General features: G+C 43.4%; 3 protein-coding genes across 6 annotated transcripts in view; 2 read left to right on the forward strand and 1 right to left on the reverse strand.

Moving 5' to 3' along the window:
- The window catches only part of REXO4 (RNA exonuclease 4), a 6297-nt gene extending 3592 nt beyond the window's left edge, over positions 1–2705 (forward strand). For both annotated transcript variants that reach the window (XM_026686714.2, XM_087944116.1), the window contains exons 6-9: positions 480–568; positions 888–962; positions 1274–1348; positions 1749–2705. In XM_026686714.2, coding sequence (XP_026542499.2) covers positions 480–568; positions 888–962; positions 1274–1348; positions 1749–1844 — 335 coding nt within the window. In that variant the 3' untranslated portion in view covers positions 1845–2705. The remainder of the gene's footprint in view (positions 1–479; positions 569–887; positions 963–1273; positions 1349–1748) is intronic.
- STKLD1 (serine/threonine kinase like domain containing 1) lies at positions 2609–18797 on the reverse strand. 2 transcript variants are annotated; one of them, XM_026686713.2, is made up of 20 exons: positions 18665–18797; positions 13732–13833; positions 13526–13570; positions 12993–13067; positions 12433–12537; positions 11999–12069; positions 11053–11168; positions 9790–9908; positions 9278–9429; positions 7590–7720; positions 5960–6043; positions 5526–5645; positions 5106–5246; positions 4864–4992; positions 4565–4693; positions 4009–4137; positions 3415–3555; positions 3242–3321; positions 2937–2985; positions 2609–2799 (listed from the first exon to the last, which is right to left on the reverse strand). In XM_026686713.2, the coding sequence occupies exons 2-20, from the start codon at positions 13795–13797 to the stop codon at positions 2774–2776; spliced, it is 1908 nt and encodes a 635-aa protein (XP_026542498.2). In that variant the 5' UTR covers positions 13798–13833; positions 18665–18797; the 3' UTR covers positions 2609–2773. The 2 variants fall into 2 exon arrangements, with proteins under 2 accessions (XP_026542498.2, XP_087800241.1); XM_087944115.1 differs by lacking the exon at positions 5960–6043.
- On the forward strand, positions 17303–25745 carry SURF4 (surfeit 4). Of its 2 annotated transcripts, none has more exons than XM_087944118.1 (6): positions 17303–17429; positions 21227–21413; positions 22175–22251; positions 22411–22454; positions 23779–23965; positions 25034–25745. In XM_087944118.1, the coding sequence occupies exons 2-6, from the start codon at positions 21308–21310 to the stop codon at positions 25298–25300; spliced, it is 681 nt and encodes a 226-aa protein (XP_087800244.1). In that variant the 5' UTR covers positions 17303–17429; positions 21227–21307; the 3' UTR covers positions 25301–25745. The 2 variants fall into 2 exon arrangements, with proteins under 2 accessions (XP_087800244.1, XP_026542493.1); XM_026686708.2 differs by lacking the exon at positions 17303–17429 and adding an exon at positions 18844–19111.
- The last annotated feature ends 1064 nt before the right edge of the window (positions 25746–26809 follow it).

Genomic DNA, 26809 nt, shown 5'->3' on the forward strand with positions numbered 1-26809 from the left:
TGAACCTAGCTAAATCCAACTGCGGTTCATCGGGCATCTAGCATTGTTTTCCTGTTGCCTTGAGCCACAGTTTTTTTAAACATGGTTTGTGGAATAAGGCTTTGCGGAGTTAGGTGCTTGCACCCTGCTCAATGACAATTTGGCTTGTTATGGCTGAGGATTGTAGCCATAACAGGATTATTGTTAACCGCAATCATTTTTTAAAAACACCTTGCAGTATAATTTCCAGGCTTGCAATTCAGTTCATCTCTGAATTATTTTAATGATTGTAATCAATTTGGCTTTAATTTCTAGGAGTCTTTGATTTGTCTTCCTTTTTAATGTGGATAAACCATGGTTTCTCTCTTCTTCCTGAAGGAACTCTTTAACAAAACTGGTGGCCTCGTTCCAAAAGACTTTCACAACTTTTCACGGTATAAATTCACTAAATTTTTAAAAAAATCCTCTGCAACGTTGTGGTTTTTTTTTTTTAATTTTAGGGGAGGATTTCAAAACCGTCCAGAAAGAAGTAGCTGATATCCTAAGGGGTAGGATCTTAGTTGGACATGCTCTACACAACGACTTAAAGGTACTGTAGTTATAAACTTTACATGCCTTCGTTTCAGAATGTGGTTTCCATAGTGTAGCTTGTTTTTCTGATTTATCTTCCTCACTTGCCAGAAGAAAGATGGATGGGTGGGTGGAGAGATGGATTAGATACATAAGATAAGATAAGATAAGATAAGAGTAGATGATAGATTAGATACATACATACATACATAGATAAGGTAGATAGATAAGGTAGATGGTAGATAGAAATCATAACCTCTCTGTGTGTGTGAACATTTTGGAAGCCCGAGCAGTCATTCCAATGGCTCTTTTTTTGTTTGTTTGTTTTAATTTTCCAGATTCTACTTCTTGACCACCCCAAAAAGAAAATCCGGGACACACAAAGATACAAACCTTTCAAACATCAGGTCAAGGTGAGAGGAGATCCTTTTTATGCCTTCAAGGGGACAGATTCTATACAGAGGCAACTGATGCCTTACAAGCTGCTTTTCACTCACTTTTTATTTGCTCCCTTCACAACCGTGTTACTAATTGAGTAGCTGCAGAGGTTCACTCAACAGCTGTGGTGGGAACGGTGGCAGAATGGGGCCAAATGCACCTGGCCAATGTCTCGCTTAACCACAGAAATTTGGGGCTCAGTTGTCGTAAGCCGGGGGCTTACCAAGCGCAGGGAATTCAAGCGTTCAGGTCCTTCTCTCTGATCAGTGCTTCCCTGTTTCCTCAGAGCGTGAGACCCTCCCTCAAACTTCTGTGCGAGAAACTGCTCAACGTGAAGGTGCAAACATCAGAACATAGTTCGGTGAGTGATTAGAACCCAGGTCCCAGTGAATAGAACCCGGGAGGCTAACAGAACGATGGGGGAAAGGGTGCTGCCCCATTGACACCAGGAGGGTCTCACTTCTACAGGAGTTTTTAGAAACAGATGCGAGGTTTGTACCCCGTTTCCCCCCAAAATACGACCTACCCTGAAAGTAAGCCCTAGCTTGATTTTTACATGTGCGCCCAATATAAGCCCTACCCCACAAAATAAGCCTAATTAAGATCCTGCCAACTCAAGAGTGGACTGGCAAGAGTTTCCTGAAGGCCTCTGTAGTTGATAACAAAGCTCTGGATCGATCCAGAGCTCTCTTATCCGCTGCAGAGGCCTTCAGGAAAGCCTTAAAGTTCTGCGTTTTTACTCACTTGCTTCTCTCTCTCAGGTCCAAGATGCTCAGGCGGCCATGCGACTTTACACTTTGGTGAAAAAACAGTGGGAAGCCTCCCTGAAAGAAATCCCCAAGGCCAAGAAAAATTAAATCCGGGACCGTTCTCACGCCCGGCGGCATTTGCTGCCCTCTGCAGCGCTAGCTGATCGAAAAGTTTGGCCTGATCAGTCCTGCAGCTGTTCCTTTGGTCCCTAAATTTGGGTGTCAGAGAGAAATTAATTGGGGGAGGTTTACTTCATCAGAAGATGAAGCTTTTCTATGCAGTCAGTCGCAGATTTGGTGTATTGCTGAATTGACCTTCTTCTGACTTTAAGTCTCTGGCCGGGGATCGGCTATTGGGCATTTAAGGAGGATCAAAACTGGGGGAAAAAATCTTTTGAACATCTCTGGGCCAGATACCTCGATCCCTAAATCTAGTCCAAAAACGTTTGCAAAATGGCCAGTTTGGATTCCTCTTTTGGACCAACGTCGCTGTGCCAATTGGATTTCTCATCTGCCACTTGAATTATATTTATATATCCTTTTAAAACACTTGAGTGTTTAACTGCCCAAACTATGCTTTGGATAGCATTTAAGTGAAATAGCAGCCTTCTTTTCTCCTTACCTGTCCTGCATTATGCAGATGCTTTGGAAATTTTGTTGAGGTCCCAAAATTAGCAGTAATAGTACAGCAGAGGAAAGCAGAGCCTCTCTCTCTGCTATTTTCTGCTTAAATCTGTATGTACACACCCTTCTCCAGCTACCCGGTAGGTCAAAAAGCTTTAAAACAGATTCATCCTTTTTTCCCTTTTTGCTGTATTCCATGGATAGGATTTTCAACCCCCTGTTGAAAAAAAAACCTGCATTTTTCCACCTCGTTTTCCTATTTATTTGTACAACTTTTTAATGTTTTTAACAAAACGTAAGTTGGTTCCCATTTCGCAAATAAATTCCGAAGTTCCATAAAAGAAAGCAAGTTTTCCCTCCTGTTCATCTTGAAATAATGGAGGGGGGGTGGAAATCAAAAGAAAACTCATCTGTCAGGAATTGTGCGTTTTGAGAAGCCCTGTGGAGTGTAAAAATTGAGAAGTTAAACACTTTATTTTTAAAAAGGCACAGTTTTTAAAATACTCAGGCTTGCTTTTTTTTAGCGAATAAAAACATTTTTATTTAAATAAATAAATTTAAAATAAAAATATTCACCTTTCTTCTGCAGTTTTGAGAGTGCCTTCTCTGATAGGGCAACAATTTCCTGGGGATAAATGCATACAACATTTGGGGCATCAGAAAGTGCAATTTCTGGTGTCTATGATCAAAGACACACTTGTAAATTTGCTTCACAGCTGTTAAGTAAATAAACACTTTCCAATTTCATCTTCTCCCTTCTTGCTTACCCTTCTTTTTCTGAGTTACTTTGGTCCCTTTTCTGGCGTCGATGACTAGGTCAGGCCAGACCGGATTTGAAATAAATTGCCCCGAGAAGAACATTAATTCATCCTCCTCCTTACCAAACTAGAAGTAAACCTGTCCTTCATTTCTAGCAGCATGTCTGTAATGCTGTGGGAGACCATCTCCATCACAATTTCATCTGCGATTTAAAAGAAATTAAAAAGGGCTGGAATCATTTTGGCGTGGTTCACAGGGCTGGGCAGATGGAATTTTCTGCACAAAACGTATTTACCGTATTTAAACATCTCGTCGATTAGGACACACATGTTTTCCACCACTTCGGGATCTTCCCTGTGGATCTGGTAGCAATCTTTTAGCAGGATCAACCCGTTGCCCTTCTCATCCGTAACTATGAATCGGAAACCGGACAGCTCTAAAAAGGAAGGGATTTTACTAAGTCACCGACTGATTGTTTTTCCCCCTGCTGACAAATGCTAACTTCCCTGCAGCTGAAGTTCACTCCGTGTGCACATTATAGCATCCCAAATTGGAGATTTTCCTGCTTCTTAACTTCCAGCAGATCCTGTTTAAGTAAGAAAGTACAACAGTCGAGGCTGGCTATTTAGGGCTAGTATCCCTGAGTGTGGAAGTAATTTTGTGATTGCAGTTTTGTATGAGTTCTACCTCGTTTAAGCCAAGCATAAATCCTATCATTTGTTTCTTCCCAAGCTACCTTTTCTAAATCCGATCTGGGGAATTGAAATCTAATCAGGAATTAAAAGCCTTAAGGAATAGAGATTGATTGGGGGCCATACTTACGAATTCGGACAAAAAAAAAAGACTTATATAAAGATCAACAGGAACTGGATAAAATAGGAGCTCTCACCGGACGTCCTCAGGAGGCTGGCCAAGGCGAGGCAAGTGTTCTTCACCAAGATGGGGCTGTCAGGATGCTGCCTGAGCGCTTCCAGCAAAAGCAGAGAGTAAGGCTCGTATTTGACTTCGTCTATGCATCCTGCAAGGGAAGGCAGAGAAAACGCTTTTGTGTTTGCTGCTTGTAAAAGAAAACAGAAAGCCGTTTTTTAAAAAACGAAGTGGCCTCGTAGAAATCAGTAGATAGTTTCTTCAACCTGAGACGAACCATCCTCAACGTACGGCCATCTGTTTTTTTTTGTGGGGTTTTTTTTTTACGGCAGTTCGAAGTTACAACAGCCTTGTACTGTAGCAGCGTTCGCACCACCCCTGTGGTCACGGAATTGCAAAGATGCCTACTGGGAGAAGCTGTCTTCGCTCAACTTGCTTCGCAGACAAACCCCCGTAAGAAATCATCATAAAACTGAGTCCGCCTTGACTTACGACCAGGGCGACTCACAGCCGAAATTCCGTTCCCGATTATCTTGTCATCGCCTGGACAACCCTTCCTTCTCGCTGGGGAAACTCACCATGAAGTGAAAGGGCCCAAAAGGCACTGCAGGCCACCTCTGCGACTTCCACGTGGTGGAGATGCATGTGGAGGATGATGGAGACCAGCTCTGTGGCGTATTTCAGTGGGCTCTGGGCCACATCGGCCACTGGATTGACGAAAGAAGGGAACAACGTTAGGCCGGACGTGCTAACTTCTTGTTCCCCATCCAAAGTGGCCGCAAACACCTGGAACAGCTGGGGAACAGCCTGTCCTAAGCCGAGACCCTTATTTCCAGCCACGCCATCGGAGGCGTCTGCCGGCTTGTTTTCTACCCACCATTCACAGCCAGGGTCCAAATGAGGCCGCAACATGCAAGGCAGATCTCTTTGTTGTGAGCGAAAGAACACAAGATGGTCAAGATGTCTCTGAAAATGTTGGCTCCCCGGAGGGCTTCAGCCGCTGCTTCTAAAAAGAGGGAGGAAGGCGAAGAACAGTGAATTGCAGCAGGCCCATCATCCTCTGAGCCATGCTAGAATTCCCAGCCGGCGAGGCCACCAGGCTGAGCGAGCGTGCCTTACCATTGGAGGACATCATCATAAATAAGGTGCAGATCATACAGAGCAGCTCTTCATGGTCCAGATGGGCCCTCATCGAGTTCAGCAGGCAGCTGAGGTTGTCCCGGTTAGCCAGCCTATCCACGTTCAAGTTCTGAGCAACAGCTGTCAGAAGCATTCGGAAGTCAGCCCAGAAACACCTGGGCTGGTCCCACCTCTGCTTTCCAAGCCAAAGTATCTCCTTTGCGCCTTCTAAGGTTTGCAAAGGCGTGGAAGGAAGCGTTTACAGAGAAGGTGACAATAACATGGTAAACCACTAATCAGTTTTTCTGGATGTGACATCGGCATTAAAGAGGAGACCTCCAAGGCCCTTTGTTGAATTAAGGAGCAATAAATAAACATTTTGGTAATCGTAGAGAAGTTAATGGTTGCTGGTCATCTCACCTCTGCCCGTGATTCCGAGCAGCAATGAAAACCCAGCTAGCAGCGTCTCAAGAGAATCGTTGTGTTTATTCATGGCCTCGATCACCGGATCCATCAGGTGAAGGAACACCTTGACACCAACTGTGGGGGAAGAAACTGCAGTTGTTCACTTTCATTTTTTCGTGCCTAAAAAAATAACTTTCCTTCATTTTAGCACCAGAGTTGGGAATTTTGGCTTTTTATTTCTCTTTGGAACAGGTTGGAAATCCTTAAGTCGGCATTTCCAAGAAGGCTCCAGGCCGAGTCACCACCCAAGTGGTGACCCTGAGGATACAGACAAACCTCCCAGTGGCCTCGACGCCTCTCTAAAAGGATGCAAATGACCAGCTGCCTGCAAAGAGGACCAGTCCTTCCCTTCCCCACCATCCAGTCAGAGCTGAAGAAAGTTCTCGTACTTTTCCCCTCGTTCAACAGGCTGTTGAGACGTTCGATGCTCTTTGCTTGTGCTTCTTCAACCTCCGGGTAAGACATCATGAATTCTGCAGGAGATTCAAAATAAAAAAAGCAACTTTCCGTGCCATCCACCCTACAATCAAAAACAAAAATGTTCTATAGAAGCTGTCAGGTGTCCAATTTCAAATTCTCCCATGCGTTTGCGCAAGGATTCTTTCTGAAATCTTCATTAATCCTCAGAGGCACCGATGGGATATTTTTTCCACGCTTGGTAAACAAACATTCAACCCAGGTGCTTTTATTACAAGGAATTCCCCTTGATTTCCACAGGACTTACTTCTGATTAAACTTGTTGAGGATTGCACTCTCGGTCCCATTCAGCTCGTCAAATCACTTGAGATATCATTATTTTCTCCACGTATTTCATATATGCCATTACTATGGGAATTCTAACAGCTCTGAAAATAGCATCTCAGCCAAACTAAACAGAAGCTGAGGTTTGCTGGACATCCCCAGATACATTCATCTGTTTTCCAAAAACACACAACCTTTTAGATCTACTGTAGTATAAATCCTTCCATTCCCCACCCATCCAGCCAGAGCTGAAGAAGCTTCTTGGATGAGAAGTGAAACGTCTTCAAAGAAAAGCTCAAGAAAATCCAGCTGCATCTTGAAAAGGTGACATCATGACCTGGGAGGCTGAGAATCCCCATAGCCACAACTGTTTAGTGAGTTTTTTGAATTAAGACCCTGTGATAAAGGTAAAGGTTCCCCTCCTTGCACATCCGTGCTAGCCGTTTCCGTCTCTAGGGGGCGCTGCTCATCTCCGTTACAAAGCCGAAGAAGAGCCAGCGCTGTCCGAAGACGTCTCCGTGGTCATATGGCCGGCAGGACTAAACGCCTTCGAAGGAGCATGGAACGCTGTTCCCTTCCCACCAAAGGGGTCCCTGTTTTTCTACTTGCATTTTTTTACATGCTTTGGAACTGCTAGGTTGGCAGAAGCTGCTGGGACAAGGAACAGGAGCTCACTCCGTGACGCGGCGCTAGGGATTCGAACCGCCAAACTGTCAACCTTTCTGACTGACAAGCTCAGCATCTTAGCCCCCGAACCACGGCGTCCCTGCTCAATTCTATTTAGGGCTGAGAAAATCAGTAGAAGCAGGGCGGGGGGGAAAACCCCTTCTAAATGTGACTACATTTATATTTCCACTGGATTAATCTTAAAATCGGTTAGAAAGTAGGATTATTCCACACCTAGGAACCATTTTTCCCTTTTACCATTGTAAAATTGCAGATGGGTAGCAACTTTTAAAACAACTTTTTTTTAAAGTCAAGGCTTGCAAGCAAAATGTGGAATGAGGTTTAAATGAGTCCCAGAATTGTGGGGTGGGTATAATTTAAGATTAAAGAATATAGCAACTTTTATCAAAGTTTTTTTTTTAAAAAAAATACAGAAAATTCCTCCCCTTTTCTATTATTTTCCATTTAAAGCAACTGAGATTTAGGTCAGCAGAGCAATTCTGGAAAAGCCCAGGTAGCCAGAAATGACTGTCTGTATATTGTATTTCTTAAGATTTCAAAAGAACCAGCAAACACACAAAATTGGTATGCTAAATTACTAGCCAGGATTACCTAGAATTGTCTGGATCCTATCAGTCTGAATGATGTCCAGGAAGCCCGAAGGAAGTTTCCTTGTGACCTTTATTAGAGGGGATTTAGCTTCAATGAGGCATTCTCTGATATATGGATTTTCAACCAGTTCCCTAAAATTACAGGAAAAGAGGAGAAAAATGATTTTTCCTGAACCCAACTTGGCTGAAGAATGGGATCCTCGATGTACAACCAAAGTTACAACAGAACTAAATGACCGTTTTTCAAAGTTACGATATTTGGCCACTGGCTCCTTTTTACGACGGTTGTGGTATCACCTGGATTGTGGGATTCCCCTTTCTGAGACCTTCTAACCCACAAAGTCAACAGGGGAAGCTAGATTTGTTTAACAACCACGTGACTGACTTAACTTAAGTTGTGAGGATTCACTTAAGGACCGTGGCATGTAAGGTCGTAAAATATGGCAAAACTCACTTAACTTCCTCGCTTAGCAAAAAACATTATGGGCTCAATGGTGCTCATAAAATGAGGTGTTTTTTTTCTTGTGGTAGATAGGAGGCAGAACTAGGTTTTATTTAAATAATAATAATTAAGCCACGAGTTGACTAGGTAACCCAATATATGCCCACTGAGGTCATTTAGAAACCAAAATCACTGAAGTGTCAATTCATAAAGTATTTCTATGGTCTTTTTTAGAGTTGTCAACAGAAAGAGAGGAGGGAAAGGGGTTTGAAAGAGCAGTGAGGCAGCTTGGAAATTGAAAGTGCATTCCATAAATAGTTTTTCACCTTGATAGTAACTAGGTGACTGAAGTTTCTGCTCTGCAAATATCTAACTGGAGAGCACGATTGATGACTCTGGGCTATGGAGGTGTCCCATTGGAGAATATGAATTACGACACACCCAGGGGATGCAGGGGGGGGAAACCAGGGTCAAGGGTGACAGTGAATGATGTGTCTCAGAGTCGGCTACACCCGGCACTGCCAGACATGTTAACTCCCAATAAATCCTTTGGAAGTTTGGCTCAAGACTCATGATTTCATTGGGGGCGACTGCTGGAATCCTGACATTAAGTTCAGACAATGCTCCAGAGAGAAAAATGAACACAAATATGATGCATGATCCAGGGAGCACTGTGGATATAATTTCGATACCAACTAGAAAAGTGTGTTTAAAAAAACCCTTGAAAGGTTTAAAGTTGTTGAGACTCCAGAAAGAGTGCAGAGAAGAGCCAAAAAAAAAAAATATGATTAAGGGATTGGAGGATAAAAGATACAAAGAACGTTTGCAGCTACTTTAATAGAAAGGACCAGGGGTGAGGAATTGGATACGTCAAGTTGAAAAGAAGGACTAAGGATGACATGATAGCAGTGTTCCAATATTTGAGGGGCTGCCCCAAAGAAGAGGAGGGAGTCAAGCTATTCTCCAAAGCCCCTGAGAGGCAGGACAAGAAGCAACGGATGGAAACTCATCAAGGAGAGAAGCAACCTAGAACGAAGGAGGAATTCCCTGACAGGGAGGATAATTAAGCAGTGGAATTGCTTGTCTCTTGAAATTGTGGGTGCTCCAACACTGGAAGTTTTTAAGAAGAGACTGGACGGGCCATTTTGTCCAGGTTGGTATAGCTTGAACAGGGGGCTGGACTAGAAGACCTCCGAGGTCCCTTCCAACTCTATATCATTCTATATTCAAACTCCGCTGGGACTCACTCTGCCGTTGGCCTCTCAGAAGGATCGATTTTCAGCATCAGAGAGAGGACGGAAGACAGCCAGGGCTGCCGTTGGCTCATGTCGCTCACAGCCTCCTCAAGAACCCTGGCCTCCTTCTTAATGTCATGCAGCAACAACATAGCATCTTTCACCTGCAAAAGACACACAACGCGAGAGAGGTTCCTAAACGTGACACACGAGACTGGTAATCAATCTGCTGGCAGGTTCCTGGTGCAACTAATCCTCGTCTTTACGACGGATCCCAGAGCACTGAGCATCCGTCACATTTTCCATTTCAAAATCAGGCTGCTTTGAATCTTTCATTACTTTTATCGCCCTTACCGTCCATCGCCTTTAATTTGCAACCTTTTATAGGGCTCTAAACAGGAATGATATAACCTGTAGCTGTCAGCATTCCAACGAAACTCCCCATTTTCCATTCAGCACTCTGCAAACCAAAGTTCCTCCGAGTAAGAATTTATTAGAAAAGTCATACTGGGCGCATTAAGTACCTTTGAGTAAGAACAGGCTACCATGTCCAGCAAAATGGAGCCCAACGACCAGATGTCGGATTTGTTGCTAAAGGAAAAATTGAGCGCCTCAGGAGCCATCCAGCATTTAGTGTCGGGCTCTGCAGGAAAGAAAACGCACCCAGGACAATTTAAAATTTTAAATCCCTGCAAATGACAAGCCAAAGAGCACATTTTACTTATGAAATGGAGCAGAAACAGAAATTGCAATTAGCAAATTTCTGTTGCTAAGAAAGTCAGTTATTAACTCGAGATTCTCAGTCATCCAAGTCATGGCTGCCCCAAAGGTGTTTTTTTCAGGAGGCAACTGGACTTTCTTGTTTTTTTCTGAAGACGTTTCGCTTCTTCTCCGAGAAGCTTCTTCAGCTCGTGAGGAATGGAAGGATTAATACTCCTGGCAGACAGCTGGTCATTTGTATCCTTTTTAAAGAGTCGTTGAGGCCACTTGGAGGCTTATCCGTGTCCTCAGGGTCACTGCAGACAAGCCTCCAAGTGGCTTCGATGACTAAAAGGATGCAAATGACCGGCTGTCTACAAGGAGTGTCAATCCTTCCATTCTGCAGCAGCCACTCGGAGCGGAAGAAGCTTCTTGGATGAGAAGCGAAACGTCTTCAAGGAAAAACACAAAATCCAGTCGCTTCCTGGAAAAAAAAAAAACACCTTTGTTAAGTGAATTAAGTCATAAATATGAACCAAATTGCCAAGCGTCTGAATTTTGAAGACATGACACTGGGGGTGCAACAGTCTTTTAAGTGTGGAAAAACCGGTCGGTAAAGTTAAGGTTATGAAAACAAAAGAAGATCTTGCAAACTGTTAAAATAAGAATACTTTTTATCTTGTAACCTCTTTCTTTCTTTCTTCCCCTTTCTTTTTCTTTCTTTTCTCAAAATTCTTTCCCTCTCTTCCTCTTCTCTCTTCTTTCTTTTTCTTTCTTTTGCTTATTTGTGTATGTATTGTGACTGGTTTTAATTGTAAAAATTAATAAACTATATTTTTTTTTAAAAAAGTCATAAATATGAACCAAATTGCCAAGCGTCTGAATTTTGAAGACATGACACTGGGGGTGCAACAGTCTTTTAAGTGTGGAAAAACCGGTCGGTAAATTAAATAGTCACTAAATGAACTTTTAGGTCGAGAACTGCCTGTATTGCATCACAAGTCTGTACAGCCTCTCTTTAGTTTATAATATTTGCCAAGCACCCCAGGCTAAATGCCCTTTTCTGATAGGCACTGCGAGAAACCTACCTTCTGCCACCCTTATTCTCCATTTCATCTCATCCGTCATGAGGGTTTCCGAACCGAAGTCGCAAACCATGAAAGACGCTTCTCCAGTGGAAAGGATGTTGGATGGTTTGAGGTTCCTGAAATAGAGCAGAAGGGGGACACAATCAGGCAGGCTCTCCCCCCACCCACCCACCCCAAAAAAATCCAAAAAAGACGCATGGAATTTCTTTCAGTCTAAGCAACTTCCTTTATTCTTCCCCGCTTACCAACCGAAATCCTGCCAAACCAAGCAGACAGCGGATAGTCCTTGACTTAACAACGGCCCATTGGGGTCATAAGTCTGGGGAAAGGGGCTTGATTTTGCAAGCTTTTTTTGTTTTTATATAGTGGTGGTGAAGGAAATAAAGGGTTAGCGGTGGAAACCGTTTAGCTAAAAACCAAAACTGTTAAAACCATCGTAAAATAAACTTGAGTTGCTAAGCAACTGAAGTTGAACTGACCACGGGTGGCCTTTGGCCATTAGAACTTCTAATCCAGGGATCCCTCAATTTCGGAAAGATCAGATCAGATCAACAGAGTTGGAAAGGACCTTGTAGGTCATCTAGTCCAACCCCACCCACCCAAGCAGGAGACCCTACACCATTTCTGACAGATGGCAGTCCAGTCTCTTCTTGAAAGCCTCCAGGGATGAAGCTCCCCCAACTTCCGAGGGCAACTTCTGTTCCATGGGTTGATTGTTTCTCCTTATTTCCAGGTTGAATCTCTCCTGGATCAGCTTCCATTCATTATTTCTCGTCTGGCCTTCAGGTGCTTTGGAGAATAGCTTGACCCCTTCCTCCTCTCTGTGGTAGCCCTCAAATACTGGAAGGCTGCTATCATGTCTCCCCTGGTCCCCTAGCCACCCTTGAGTTGATGGGGGTTGTGTCCCTCCTGCTAAAAACCCCCAAAATAATCAAATCCTTCTCACCAGTGGAAAATATTTAGCCGATGGATGTAAACTAAGACATCCACCATCTGTCCTGTGAACATTTGAATGACCTGCGGAGAGAAACATATCGATGGTTTAGGAAGAATCGAGAGTTGTTGACTTGCAATTAAGAGGGTGGAAAAATGAAATTATTGTTAATGCAAGTTGCCGAAGGAACATTTTTATCCCATCCTGGAATGTCTAGTTAGCTCAAACCAATCAACCACGTGGTGGCTTAAGATGACAATATCTCGTTCACCCAACACTCCAAGAAACCTGGAATTACAAATGACTCAGCCCCACGTTCAGCTGATGTGACGTTGTTGTAGTGGGATGTTGTTCCAAAGACAGGCCAATCTTATTGTGGCTATGGGGGGGAAACATGGCTACGGATTTGCCAAGATCAGGATGGATTCAGCTAGCTTTGATTTGACCTTTTTCGGAAATTTCTCGTGTCTTAGCCTCTTGGCCTTGATACGTGAGAAGAGATCTTCGTGATCGGAATAATGCATCACCAGACAAAGGAAGAGAGAAGAAATCTGAAAAGGAAATCACGGAATAATTTTACCATTGTGTCGGGGTGTAATGCAAGGATTGCACACACACACACACACACACACACAAAACCACAAAATAATTTCCTGAGTTTCTCCCAACCCCACTACGACCCCAATCTTGCAATGATTAATCACAAAACCATAATCTGAATTAAATCATCCTAAAATCCTGGGCCAAAAGCTCCTCTAGGAGCCCCCAAATATTGTTCTTCTGTCTGGTGTCACTTGTAAGCCAAAGCAAGTTGTTTTGATTTTAATATTTGGTTATCCTATTAATGCATTATTTTTATCGCGTTCCTTTGTCGTTTTTCATTTTATTGCTCAATTATTTTACTTCTGTTTGCAGTTTTTTCCTCCCGCATGAACTGTTTCCCAGCCCCATTAAATTCTAAAAAAATCTCAAGAATTCTTGCAAAGTCCATGATCCCGTTTCTCACCTTGTTGTCCCAAATGATAAAGAATTCTTTGTAGGCACAAATATTCTTATGCTTTATTTTCAACAGCTCCATCACCTGTCGGGAAAAAAATGGCCCATCAGGAGGAAAAAAAGGATGCGTAAAACTCAAGTGTCGTGTCACACTCAACACACTCTGTTCAGTGACTAAATTCATGCCAGTGTTAAATTTGCACGATAAATTAACCCAACTAAGCAGACTCACAAAATACACCAAGACGTTAAAAAAAATAAAAATACTGAGTGTGATTAAACACATTTCACGTGTTGTGAGAATGGTGTTGCTAGGACTTTAACCAACTTGGTTAAGAATTGTGTGCGAACCCAAACCCTAGAATCAAAGTTGGAAAACTCCCATTTAAGCCATAAAGTTCCTTTTTCTTCCTCAAGGCAGGAATAAAGACGAGAAATAAATCATGCCAACGTATTTTTTTTTTTATAATCGCACCATAAGCAACAGATCTGACCTTATTTCATGGAATATAGTTTAAATTAATGATAATCAAGGCACATTACCTCTTGGAGGGCGTAGTTCGCCTGATTTTCATCGATGCATTCGACCTGCCCCAAAAAAGTCAAAACAAGACAATCCTTTATGATTAAAGTTTAAATATATCATGATATAAAAAAAAACAACCTCTTGAGAGAATCCGCGGGGACGTGTTTGGGAATCACAGCCTGTGTTGCCATAGTGACTTGCCTTTCCTTGCCTCCCCTCTCACCTTTTTCAACATGTATTTCTTTGTTGCGGTATCTTTTCCTTTTACCATGGATTCCACCACCAGCATCGTTCCCAGGGCCCCTGGGGGAAGCTCCTTCACAATCTGCATTGCAAGCAAACAGATAATATTTTAATAATAATACACAGCTCCTCTATAATGGCCGAGCTCATGCCCAGTGCATCTGTCTGTCTACCTATCCAACTATCTATATCTGTTTGTCTCATCTAATCTAGCTATCTAATGTCTATGTCTCTTAGCAATGTCATTTAATCTCTCTCTCTAATCTATCTCATCTCTCTCTCTCATCTATCATCTATCTAATCTATCTGTATGTATGTATGTATGCATCTATCTATCTATCTATCTATCTATCTATCTATCTATCTATCTATTTATCTATCTATCATCTGTCTGTCTGTCTGTCTGTCTGTTTGTCCATCCATCATCTATATTTGTCTGTCTATCCATTTATCCATCTATCCATCCATCTATCTATCTATCTATCTATCTATCTATCTATCTATCTATCTATCTATCTATCTATCTATCTATCTATCTACCTACCTACCGTATATGTAATCTGTCTGTGACTCTTATTTATCTAATTTCTATTTCTCTAGTTAATCTATCTCATCTATCTACCTACCTGTCTATCTAATCTTCCTTCCTTCCTTCCTTCCTTCCTCTTTCCTTCCTTCCTGTGTCATCTAATCTATCTCTATCTCATCTGATCTCTCAATATCTCTCTCTCTTTCGTCTTATTTACCTTCATCTTACACGTATCGACGTACATGCCCACGCACACACACTCACAATCACTGATAGGTTTTCACACATCACAGTAAAAGTGGTTTCTTCAAGTGTGTTTGATGGGATAAGCAGGAACACCAGCTAAGGCATGCCTTGGTTCTTAGCCTGTTGCCTTCCCCGCTAGACTTAAAATTTTTTAAACCTATCAATCAAGTTCAATCAATCAAATAGAGCTGGAAGGGACCTTGGAGGTCTTCTAGTCCAACCCCCTGCTCAAGCAGGAGACCCTACACAATTTGAGGCAAGGGGCTGTCCAGTCTTTTCTGAAAAACTTCCAGTGATGGAGCACACACTGTTCATTTTTAAATGCGCGCTTTCCGTTGGGTGGGTGGCTCTTAACAGGCCTCCCCATTCCCAGTAAGGATTCAAACTCAGCAACATTAAAGTTAAACCCAGCAAGAAAACCCACCAGGGAAAAAAAAACACCAATATTTTATATTGGTTCATATTTTATATCCCCGCCGCATCAGAAAGTCCCCACATGTGGATTTATTTTGTCAAGCGATTATAAGAGAACAAGTATAAACATAGTTATGAATACATGAAATGGATACATATAAGAAAAATTAAAAAGAAAAATACCTTGGTTGGCTTTGCACAACCTGTTCAACGGCTCCCCAAATACCTGATTTCTTTTTTTAAAGAAACCCAAGCATTAAAACCCCTCCCCTGCGCCCACCCAGCTGCGTCCTAGCATCTATTTCTATTTATTTATTTTTATTTCTTTCTTTATTTTTTATTTGTCAATTGCTTGCAAGATAATAGGTGTAAGTAAAAACATAGTTATGAATACATGGATACATAGTAAGAAAAATTAAATATATATATATATAAAAGAAACAACAGGACAGGGACGGTAGGCAGGTTGGTGCGCTTAGGTGGGGAAGAGGAGGAACTTCGCCCGCTGCGTTATTAAAAGTTTGGCTATGGATCACACACACACACTTTTCAAACACGTGGTTTTTTTCTCTTTCCTGAAAAAAAGGGAGGGCTGGAGGTCCAAATGTCCTAACCCCCTCCCTCCCGAACTTCGCCACGCCCGACCTGGTACTTCTCCATGGCCGAAGAAGAATGATGGCGCGGGGGCGTCGTCGGGCGTCAACGGTTCTCCTAGCCCCTTCCCCGCGGAGCTCGTGGTTTCCTGCCCTTCCCTGTCTGTTTTCTCCAGCCCCCTCCCCACTTTTCCCCTTTCCCATCCATGCCCCGTTCCGTATCCCTTTCCTCCATCCATCAGGACGTTCCGAGAAAAGAAAAGAAAAACAAGATTTCGACTCGCGAAAGGGGTCTGGCAAAGGCGCCCCGAGGCAGCTGCCAAAAAGGGTTTTAAGAACGTAGGATCAGTCCTAAGGTTGGAAGGGGACCTTGGAGATCTTCTAGTCCAACCCCTCCGGCTCACGCAGGAGAGCCTCTACCCTTCTGGACCAACAGCTGTCCAACCTCTTCTTGAAGTCAGTGCTTTTATTGGGCTCTCTCCCCTCCACCCCAAAAAAGGCAAGGAAAGGGGGGGATCCTACTTTTGAGCGCGGGGGGGGGGGATCTTTCCAGTTTGGGAGGGTCTCCCAGCTTCTGCGGAGTCCCTGGGAGGAACCGTTTTGCAAAGGAAAGGAAAGCCATTTGCTTTGGGGAGCAAACTTTGGGAAGGAAACTTTGGGGAGCAAAAATCTCCCAATCGGAGGCAGTTTGTTCTGTTTAAAAAAATGTAAACACTTTTTTTCCCCCCCTGGGCAAAGAACAGCATATATTTAGAAATTAATTTGGTGTGATTCTCAGCAGTCTGAAGGGGGGAAAAAACTGTCCTCCAAAGGAAGAAAGAGTGGGGAAAATTATATCCAGTCCCCCTCCCTCTTTCAAATTCTCTTGATTTTTACCATCTTTTGGCAACCAGGTGAGGAGATTTTAAAATGGGAAGGAAAATAAAGTGAGGATCAGCAGCTCGATTCATTGTTTTCCCTCCTTTCTTCTCTATTTTTGTCTCATCCTTAACCAGGAGAGGGGAAGCATGGATGGATGGATGGGTTTGTGGGTGGAGGAAGGAAAGAAAGAAGGAGGGAAAGGAAATGAATGGGGAAAGGAAGGGAAAAAAGGAAGGAGGAAAGGAAGGGGAGGGAGGGAGGGAAGAAAGAAGGAAGGAAAGGAACAAGGAAGGAAAGAAAGGAATGAGGAAAGGAAGGGGAGGGAGGGAAGAAGGAAGGAAAGAAACAAGGAAAGGAAGGAAGGAAGGAGGAAAGGAAGGAGAGGGAAAAAGAAGGGGAGGGAGGGAGGAAAGAAGGATGGATTTAAAAACAAATTCTTGAAATAATACATGGAAGGGAAATTGAGTCCAAAACAATAGCCCTAAATACATCAGAAATAGAATATCAGCTAAAGAGCTGGCTTGAAAGTTAAAGAAGGGGAAATTTAAAAAATGTTGATAGAATAAAGAGAATATTTGTAACTCAGTTTGGTACTCTGAGCTTGGTTGTTTTCTTGTTACCCAACTAGGTAACAGCATCAGTGCTGGCAATGAAAACCGCCAAGTTCAAAGGGCACCAAGGCCCCCACAACATTAAAATTGTGTTGAAGCTAAAAACACAAGAAAGCAGCTAAATTAATTCTTTGCTTCCGTCTTTATTGCAGAAAAATATAGGCACAATACTTCTACTCAAATTAACTTTCCCAGAATGGGTGCTTTAAGAACAGAAGAGGGCAAAAGACAATAGTCAGACTGATCAAACATTAACCCAGTACCAAGTCCAAGAGGATAGCTTTGGAAAAGTAAACAGACCATCCCTGAAATGTGAAACTCCCAGGTGTCGTTTAGCCTCCTCATTAAAATGACACCAATGCCTGAACAGAATTTGGGAAGATCCTGGGAATTACAGACCAGTTTATTCTAACCTCTGTTCCAGGTAAGCGTATGGGCACATCATGGAAGAGAGAGATCTTAAGCAGGCTGCTAGGGGAATAATCTGGTTGGGAGAGCACCAACATGACACTTGGCAAGGTAAATTGTACCACCCACATCTAATAAGCAAATAAATGCAGGTATTTGGGGACTTTCAGAGAATTTTGAATGATGGATTCACCTGTCACACTAAACCATGGGAGGGGGGGTTTCTTGGTTTGGCATGCCCATTGAAGCCAACTATATAGGGAGTCCTTGACTTATGTCTACAATTGAGCCCATAATTTCGGTTACTAAGCGAGATTGTTGTTATGAGGTTTGCCCTGTTGGCTGACTACCATGATAGGTAGTAGCCCCAAGGGCCAAATCCAGTCCAAACATCTGGTTGGCTGACAGGACAGGTGGATCAAAATGCAAAATGTCAAATCCATCCTAAACATCTGGCTGGAATGACTTGACAGGTAGATAAAACGCCATGTCCAGTCTAAACCTCGGGTTGCCTGGCATGACAGGTGGGGTCAAAGTGCCATGTCCCTCCTAAACATCTGGCTGATGTGACAGGTGGCTCAAAAATGCAAGACGCCACATCCAGACCAAACATCTGGCCAGGTGACAGGAGGGGGGTCAAGATGCCAGATGCCATACCCAGCCTAAACATCTGGCACAGCCCACAGGCGGGTCGAAGTGCCACGTCCAGCCTAAACATCTGGCCGGATGACTCGATAGGTGTGATCCAAACGCCAAGCCCACCATAAACATCTGGCCTACATTTATTTATTTTATTTATTTATTTATTTGATTTGCCAATTGTTTACAAGATAATAAGTATAAATGTATACATAGTTGTGAATACATGAAATGGTTACATGTAAGAAAAATAAAAGAATAAGAGAAACAATAGGACAGGGACGGTAGGCACGTTGGTGCGCTTATGCACGACTTGATAGCTTGACTTGATAGCTTGGCCAAAAATGCGACATGATCAAAGCCCAAACACCTGGGGGGGGTCTCTTGGTTAGGTGCCCCCACCCCCCCAAAAAATGTGAACTCCAATCCAAACCTCTGCCCGGCTGAGATTCGATAGGAGGCCCCCAAATCCAGCCCCCCCAAGCCACTGGCCGCCCCGTCCTGGCCGCGATCCCCCCCCCCCGCCTTTTGGAAAGGTGTCCCCGCAAAATCCCTCCGGCCCTTTTTGGGTCGCAGCGCGCGTTTTTACGCGCGGCGGCGCATCTCTCCAACCTTCTTTTTTTCTTTTCTTTCCGCGCTGCGGGCGGAGATCCCGGGCAGGGCGGGACGAAGACGGGGGTGGGGGGCCGGCCTTCCTTTCCCTCTTGCCCGCCTCCCGTGGGCCCGGCCCTCCGCCCGCCCTTCCCCTTCCCTCCCGGCGGCTCTCTGGGCCTCGCGCGGTTCCTTTAAGAATCGGCCTACGTGGCACAGCCCAGGCAAGGCGAGCGCAAAAAGCGGGCGCCGCCACTTCCTCGGGCAAGCGCGGCGGGGGCGGCAGCAGGAGAAGCAGTTCTGCCAGTAGCCGGGGGGGCGGGTGTGCCTGCCTACAAATCGGCTTTCCCAGCAGATTCCCCCCCCGCCACACACAAGAAAAATCATAATAATAATCATCATAATACCCCCCACCCAGCCATGGGGAACAACGACCTGATGGGCAGCGCAGAAGATTTTGCAGACCAGGTGAGTGTGTTTGGGTCCTTAAATGGGGGGTCCTTGGTTTGCAAAGAGAGGGGAGTTGCAGTTCCACCCCCCCTCCCCCGTGCCCATTTCCATCCACTTTTGCTTTTTTCCCCCGACGGTCCTGGTGGAAATTGAAAGGGGTTGTATCCGATTTTCCCTGCCTGGCTTGTAAATTATCCTCTGCAAAAATAAATAAATAAACAAAGTAAAAAGCAAACGGAAAGGAGGAAAAGTCTGAGGCTCTTTGGGGAGGGAGGGGCAGGGCGTGGGGGGAATGGCTTTCTCCACCCGCCACCCCCCATCAGAGCTGACCCTGCTTTTGGGGAGTGGGTGGCTAGGCAGTTGCTCCCCCCCAATCTCTCTCTGGAGCTGGATGAGCAGATTGGCTGAACAAAAGGCTCCTTTTTATTATTATTTTTATTTGAAAAACAAAAGGGATGGGTTTTTCTCCCTTGCCATCTTGGTGAAAAGAGGCCTAAGATCAGCTTGCAATTAAACCCTGATTGCTGGATGAGCTTGGGTTTAGCCTGGCACATACACACACACACACCCTTAGCCGTAAACCAGGGCTTGGGGGGTGTAGGGTAGGTTGTCGGTTGTCGGCAAAAGGCAGGCGGGTTCTTGGACAAAATGGTAGATCCGGCCTAACAGAGGTAGTGTTGTGTGTATGTGTTGTGTTGCACTTTTGTCTTCCTTCATCTTTGGGTGGCACTGAGGAATGGGAGAAGGGGGTGTCCTCTCACTGCCCAGGATTTAACCATGTTTGATGTAGGATCTAGGGTTGGCTTGTTTTTTTTCTGTGCCCACTTTTTGGGGTTTAATGCCTCTCCCTGCTCGCAGTCAGACGATAGGAGCAGATACTCCTCCACTTAACCACAATTGGGAATGTGTGTTGCTAAGCGAAGAGGGTTGCCAAGGGACTCGGGTCTGATTTTTACAACCTTTTCTTGTTGTTGTTGTTGTTGTTGCTGCGGTCGTTCAGTGAATCACTTGGTTGTTAAGCGAATCTGGCTCCCAGGAGAATACTGTAAGATATGGGATATTTGGTACGAATGGATAAGGAAAAGATGCAAATGCATCTTTGCAAAATGCAAAGGCGTCAAATGATAATGTATGAGAAATCACAAAGTAATAAGGCTCATGTGTAAAATGATGTATAAATGTATATATGTATAAAATGCTTAGAATGATGAAGAATGAAGACTTAAATATAGAGATGGATAACACAGTAATAGAGGATATTCACAAATGTAAACTGTTATGTTGAAAGGTGGAAATTTGATCAAGTTTCGTTTCCCTTCTGCAAAGCTTATCTGACAATTATAGATGCTTCCACTGATAGGAAACAGTCTTCAATCCTGTTGTAAATCAAAATATGTCCCTCAGTGTTTCAGTAGTGAGATCCATTTAATCAAGAAATAAACATGTTTGGGGCGGCCCGGAGTTAATTCTGGGGCTGGAACTTGCAGGTTTTTCTCTGTATAGTTGTATTTAATATAATTCATATCTATAACTTGATTCTTTATTGGCCAAGTCTAATTGGACACACAAGGAATTTGTGTTCGGTGCATAAGCTCTCAGTGTACACAAAGCGGAAAAAAGCAATCAAATCATACTAGGAAACAAAATGATATAAATTGTAAAGATACAGGCAACACAGTTATAGTCATAAGTGGGAAGAGATAGGGAATAGGAAGGATGAGAAGAAGAATACTAATACAGTCTTACTAAGTAGTTTGACAGTGTTGAGGGAATTAGTTGTTTAGCAGAGTGATGGCGTTGGGGAAAAAACTCCCCTTGTGTCTAGTTGTTGTGGTGTGCAGTGCTCTATAGCGTCGTTTTTAGGGAAGGAGTTGAAACAGTTTATGTCCAGGATGTGAGGGGTCTGTAGATATTTTCACAGCTCTCTTTTTGACTCCAGACAGCATACAGGTCCTCGATTGAAGACAGGTTGGTAGCTATTGTTTTTTTCTGCAGTTCTAATTTTAGAGGGAGAAGGGTTTATTTGACCCCTTCCTGATGTTTCTGGGACCTTCCTTGGAAGGAAGTGGAGCAAAATGGGATCCAGCGTCTCGCCCTTTCTTTACCTTTCTTCCCCCCAACCTCTCATGCCAGTTCCTGCGGGTGACAAAGCAGTACCTTCCCCACGTGGCCCGGCTGTGTCTGATCAGCACCTTCCTGGAAGACGGGATTCGCATGTGGTTCCAGTGGAGCGAGCAGAGAGATTACATCGACACCACATGGAACTGCGGCTATATCCTGGCGTCCATCTTTGTCTTCATCAACCTCTTTGGGCAATTAAGTAAGTGGGTTTAGGGTGGACCCCAGCTGGGTTTCTTGGGGGGGGGGGAAGGTGTTGCAATCAGGGATCAAAACCAAGAAGCTGGAGCTCAGATCACTTCATTTGTTGGTTTGGCCTCCTGCCTGTATTTTTGCAAATAATTCAAGGTGGTGGACATTTCTAATTCTCCTTTCTCTTCCTGTTTTCCCCACTGAAACAACCCTGTGAGTTGTGGGCTGAGAGCGAATGACTGACTGGCCCAAGGTCGCCCAGCTGGCTTTCATGCCTTAGATATGGGACTAGAACTTCATTCTCCTGGTGATTGGCTCAAAGTCACCCAGCCAGCTATCATGCCTAAGGCAGAACTAGAACTCCCGGTCTCCTGGTGATTGACCCAAAGCCACCGAACTAGCTTTCATCCCTAAGATGGAACTAGAACTCACCAGCTTCCGGTGATTGGCCCAAAGTCATGGCTAAGGCAGGACTTGAACTCACGATCTCCCGCTTTCTAGCCCTGGTGCCTTAACATTAGACCAAACTGGCTCTTTGTTTCATCATTGTGTTGAGTTTAGCTCAAGAGAATGGACAGCTTCTGGGATGGAGAACTTCTACTGATATTTCATGGGTGGGTAATGGACTGCAGAGCCAATGGACAGAAGCAGAGCAAAACCTGCTTAACGAATGGTCACTCACTTAGCACCGGAAATTTGGGGGCTCGATTGCAGTCGTAAGTCAAGGACTACTTGCATTTTCTTACATTCCCCCCCCCCCCTATTTTCTAGGTGGTTGCATTCTTGTGCTGAGCAGGAATTTTGTTCAGTACGCCTGCTTTGGATTATTTGGAATTATTGCATTACAGGTAAGAAACCTTGGGAATTTGTTTCTCCATTCCAAAAGCTATTGCAGAAAGAGCGAATTCTGTAAGGGATTGAAGTGGGCCTCTGAGCAGATGGGGGACTATTTTCAAGGTTTTTCTCATCTCTCTCTCTCTCTTTTTTTTTTTCCCTTCCCCTTCTAGACAATTGCATATAGCATTTTATGGGACTTGAAGTTTCTGATGAGGTATGTTCATTATCAACTCATAAAACATTCCTATGCCTGTTTTAGTAGTTGCAATTTAAAAGGGGGGGGGGGAATCTAGAAGAGCAGTGCAGCAGTTTGAAAGCAAAGTGCATTCCAACTCTTTATCTTTAAAAGATTGTAACTAAACTACCAGAGCTTTTGCCCACAAATATACAGTATTTAATTGGAGAATCTGGTTTATAACACACCCAGGAGGGAGATGGGGAAACAGGGTGACAGGTGACTGTAAATAACGTATGCCAGAGTTGGAATGAATCCTTGGAAGTTTTTTGAAGTTTGGCTCGAGAATCATAATTTAATTAGAGTGATTGCCGGAATCCTGACGTTCGTTTTGCATTACTTCACACCCTTGTTCTCACTGAGTTTAGGAAACTTGGAAAATAAATAAATAAATAAAAATCAACAGAGAGTCTGCGTTAGCTTTTCCCCCCAGATAATCTAGTTAAATCTTTGCTGCAAGAAATATTGGGGAAAGCTTTCACAAAGCTTTCCTCACTTACAGCGGCCGGCAATAGACACGGTTTCTAAAATGGAAGATATATTTTTTTCCAGCTACTTTTTTTGGGGGTGTGGTTTCTGCATGGGGAGAAAGTTAATTCTTTTTTTTTTAAAGTTCAAATGATCCTATAACATAACTAAATGAGTGTCCTTGGGATCAGCTGGTCAGCTCTTCTGTTTTGTTTTGTTTTTTTTGGACAATTCAAGGCTGGCCTTTGTCGGCTTAGTTTAATGTATTATGGGAATAGGGTGGGGATTTTTTCCCCCTATTTTAACACAGGCCCCATCAATGGAGCAATATTTACTTATTTGCATCCCACCTTAATGTTTTTTACAAGTAACTCAAGGCGGCAGACCTATCCAGCACTATTTCATTCCCTTTATTTTTCCCAAAATGACAACTCTGTAAGATGGGTTGGGCTGAAAGGGAGGGGCTGGCCCAAAGTCACCCAGCTGGTTTTCCCATGCCTAAGACAGGACTAGAACTCAACGTCTCCTGGCGATTATCCCAAAGTCACCCATCTAGTTTTCATGCCAAAGGCAGGACTAGAACTCATCACCACCCAGTTTCTAGCCTGGTGCCTTAACACCTAGACCAAACTGGCTGGCCTGTCCAATTTACAGTCCTTTAATGTGGTTCCCCCAAAGGAGGATGAGAGAGAATGCGGTCTTGAAACATTTTTATCTCTGCTGACCTTGCCGCGAAGGTTTTGCAAATTTGGTTGCGCCAGACGTTACGATTCCGACCGACACGCACGTTGTCTTGGCTTGTCTTTTTTTTTCTTCCCCTCTTTCTTTCCTGCAGAAATCTTGCCCTAGGAGGGGGTTTACTACTGCTGTTGGCGGAGTCTCGATCGGAAGGGAAAAGCATGTTTGCGGGGGTCCCCACCATGCGGGAAAGCTCCCCGAAGCAATACATGCAGCTGGGAGGACGCGTGCTTCTAGTCCTCATGTTTATGACCCTCCTGCATTTAGACATTAGTTTCTTTTCGGTAAGTGACCCAACATCATTGAACATACAGATTTCCCTCGGCTTCTGTCCTGCTGTCCTCTGTTCAGGCAGTCCACAGTGAACAACCTCCGTAAGATACAAGTCATCCTCCACTTATGAACGGTCGGTTAGCGATCGTTCAAAGTTGCGACAGACTTTTCCCCACCCACTCTCGAAAAGTACCTACCATCTGGTTCCAGAGTTCTGACAGCTGCCCATCTCCCCTTGGTCACATGGCTGCATTTTGGAACATTTCTTTTATGGCTCTTTGCAGCATCCCAGTCGCATGGCTGTGATTTTATTATTATTAATTATTTATTATTATTATTATTAATTATTATTATTAATTATTATTATTATTAATTATTATTATTATTATTAATTATTATTATTATTATTATTATTATTATTATTATTATTATTATTATTATTATTATTCTATGCTGCAACTCTGGGCGGCTTACAACATCAGAAAAGCAAAATTGCAAATATGGAATAGAACAGAATAGAAATAGAATAAGAAATAGAAAAAGAAATAGAAAAAGAAATAGAAATAGAATAAGAATTAGAAATAGAATAGAATAAGAAATATAAGAAATAGAATAGAATAAAAAATAGAATAGAATAAGAAATAGAAATAAAATAACACATAGGAAAAAACTTTTGTCACTTTAAATGTATGCTAATCACCAGAGTTTCCAAACAGGTGGTCCTCGACTTACGACCACATTTAAGCCCAAAATCTCTGTTGCTAAGGGAAGACGGCGGCTAAGTGCGTTTTGCCCCATTTTATGACTTTCCTTGCCACCGTTGTCAAGCGAATCCCTGCAGCCATTCAAATTAAGTAACACGGTCCTTAAGTGAATCTGTCTTCCGCCGTAGACTTTGGCTTGTCAGAAAGTCACCAAAGCTGGTCACGCAATGAGGCCGCATCAGGGACCACCTACGACTCTCGAAGGCCACAAATCTGGAAGTTGACAAGAGTGGGACAACCTTGACGGAGAGGCCAGCTTTGCTGGGTTTCCACCTAGCTCTCATTCACAGTTTGTTTTTTCCTTGATTGTCGCAGATCCTGCAGAACCTGGTGGGCACGGCGTTGATCATCCTGGTGGCCATCGGGTTCAAAACCAAGCTGGCGGCCTTGACTTTGGTCATCTGGCTCTTTGCCATCAACTTGTATTTCAACGCTTTCTGGACAGTTCCAACCTACAAGCCCATGCACGATTTCCTGAAATACGACTTCTTCCAAACTATGTCGGTCATCGGGGGCCTCCTCCTCGTGGTGGCCCTGGGTCCCGGCGGCGTCTCCATGGACGAGAAGAAGAAGGAATGGTAGAGAAGAACGGAGGAGGAGGAGGAAAAGCAACACAGCATCTCAGCATCTGGGAACTGACTCACAGTTTTGGGAATTGAAAACCCAACAAAACTGGTGTATTTTTTTTACAAAGGTGCCTCCTTTTCTCTCCTTTTTTTTTTAAAAGGCACAATCTCTTTCATGGTTTTTTCTTTTTTAAAGTTGTTTTAGTTCACGACTGCGCTGATAATCCGATTCCCATTGCCGGATGATTCTTCATTCAAGAACATTTTGAGGAGGGTTTTTTTTTTTTTCTCTCTCTCTCTCTCTCACACGGTTTTTCTCTCCTATAATCTCCTGCAAAATTGGAATGAAGAAGCAGCTGGCTAGGCTGAGTCTCTTGCCACAGTTGAATTTCTTTTTGACAACTTTTTTTTGGGGGGGTTTAAATTTAAAGCTACTGTGATCCGATAAACGTTGCTGTGTACTTTTCAGTGTGATGGGTGTGTTCCATTTTAACCTTTTTTGGTTTTCGGTTGATGCTCAAAGTTGTAATTAAAATGGTGTCACATCCCAGATGAACGGCCCATCCAAGTTATAAATCTAACAGGTTACTCCAAAAGAATTCAAAGAGAATTTTTACACCATTGCAGCATTTGAAAAATATTCATTCTGCGACAAGTAGGAGCAAAATCAGGATCTCTCCCAGCCACTTTTTAACTCGGGGGGGGGGGATATTTCCCGCAACAAATGAATTGTATGCAGGTAGTCCTTGTATTATGGCCACAATTCAGCCACAAATCTGTCACTGAGCGAGACAGTTAAGTGACCGTTGCCCCATTTTACAACCTACCACTTAGCCACAGTTGCTAAGTGAATCACTCCAGTTGTGTAGTAACACGGTGGCTAAGCGAACCCCACATGATGCTCCAACCGTCATCAATATGATTCAATAATTGCCAAGCGTCTATATTTTGATCGCATGACAATGGGGCAAAACTCACTTAACAAATGTCTCATTTAGCAACGGAGGTTTGGGGGCACAATTGTTGTAAGTTGAGGATGACCTATAATTGGTCTCCTGCTTCAGTGTTCCCTGGAATCCGCCGAGAGGCCTTTCGCTGCTCCAAACATTTTTTTACTGCACAAAAGTTTCCAAACCTCTAATCTCATTGTACTAGATGGAGAGAGTCTGGGACGTTACAACTGGAAATATTTTGTGGCGGCCGCCTTTTCCAAGTTCAAGGTCAAACACACCAACTTGAGCAGTTGCTGTTTATTCTGTTTCTGTCAAGGTGGACACTTGCTTTAATCACCATTTTCAAATGAGAAATGTCTCTGCCAAAGCTTCCTTCTTTCTAAGGAATCCATTCCAAGAAAAAAAAAAAAATAAGCATTATTTGGCCTTCTGTCTGCACTTATTCACTGCTAAGTGACCAGCAGAATTAGAAATTGATTCAAAAAAAAAAAAATCAGGGTTCTGACATTAAACTCTTTTATTTCCTCGTGGCAATTTTGCCCTTGACTGTCAGGTGAAGAATTTCAGAAACG

The sequence above is a fragment of the Notechis scutatus genome, chromosome 15, assembly GCF_049901735.1.
Source record: "Notechis scutatus isolate UNSWTSFEM ecotype Mainland chromosome 15, rNotScu1.2, whole genome shotgun sequence".
NCBI lineage: Eukaryota > Metazoa > Chordata > Lepidosauria > Squamata > Elapidae > Notechis > Notechis scutatus.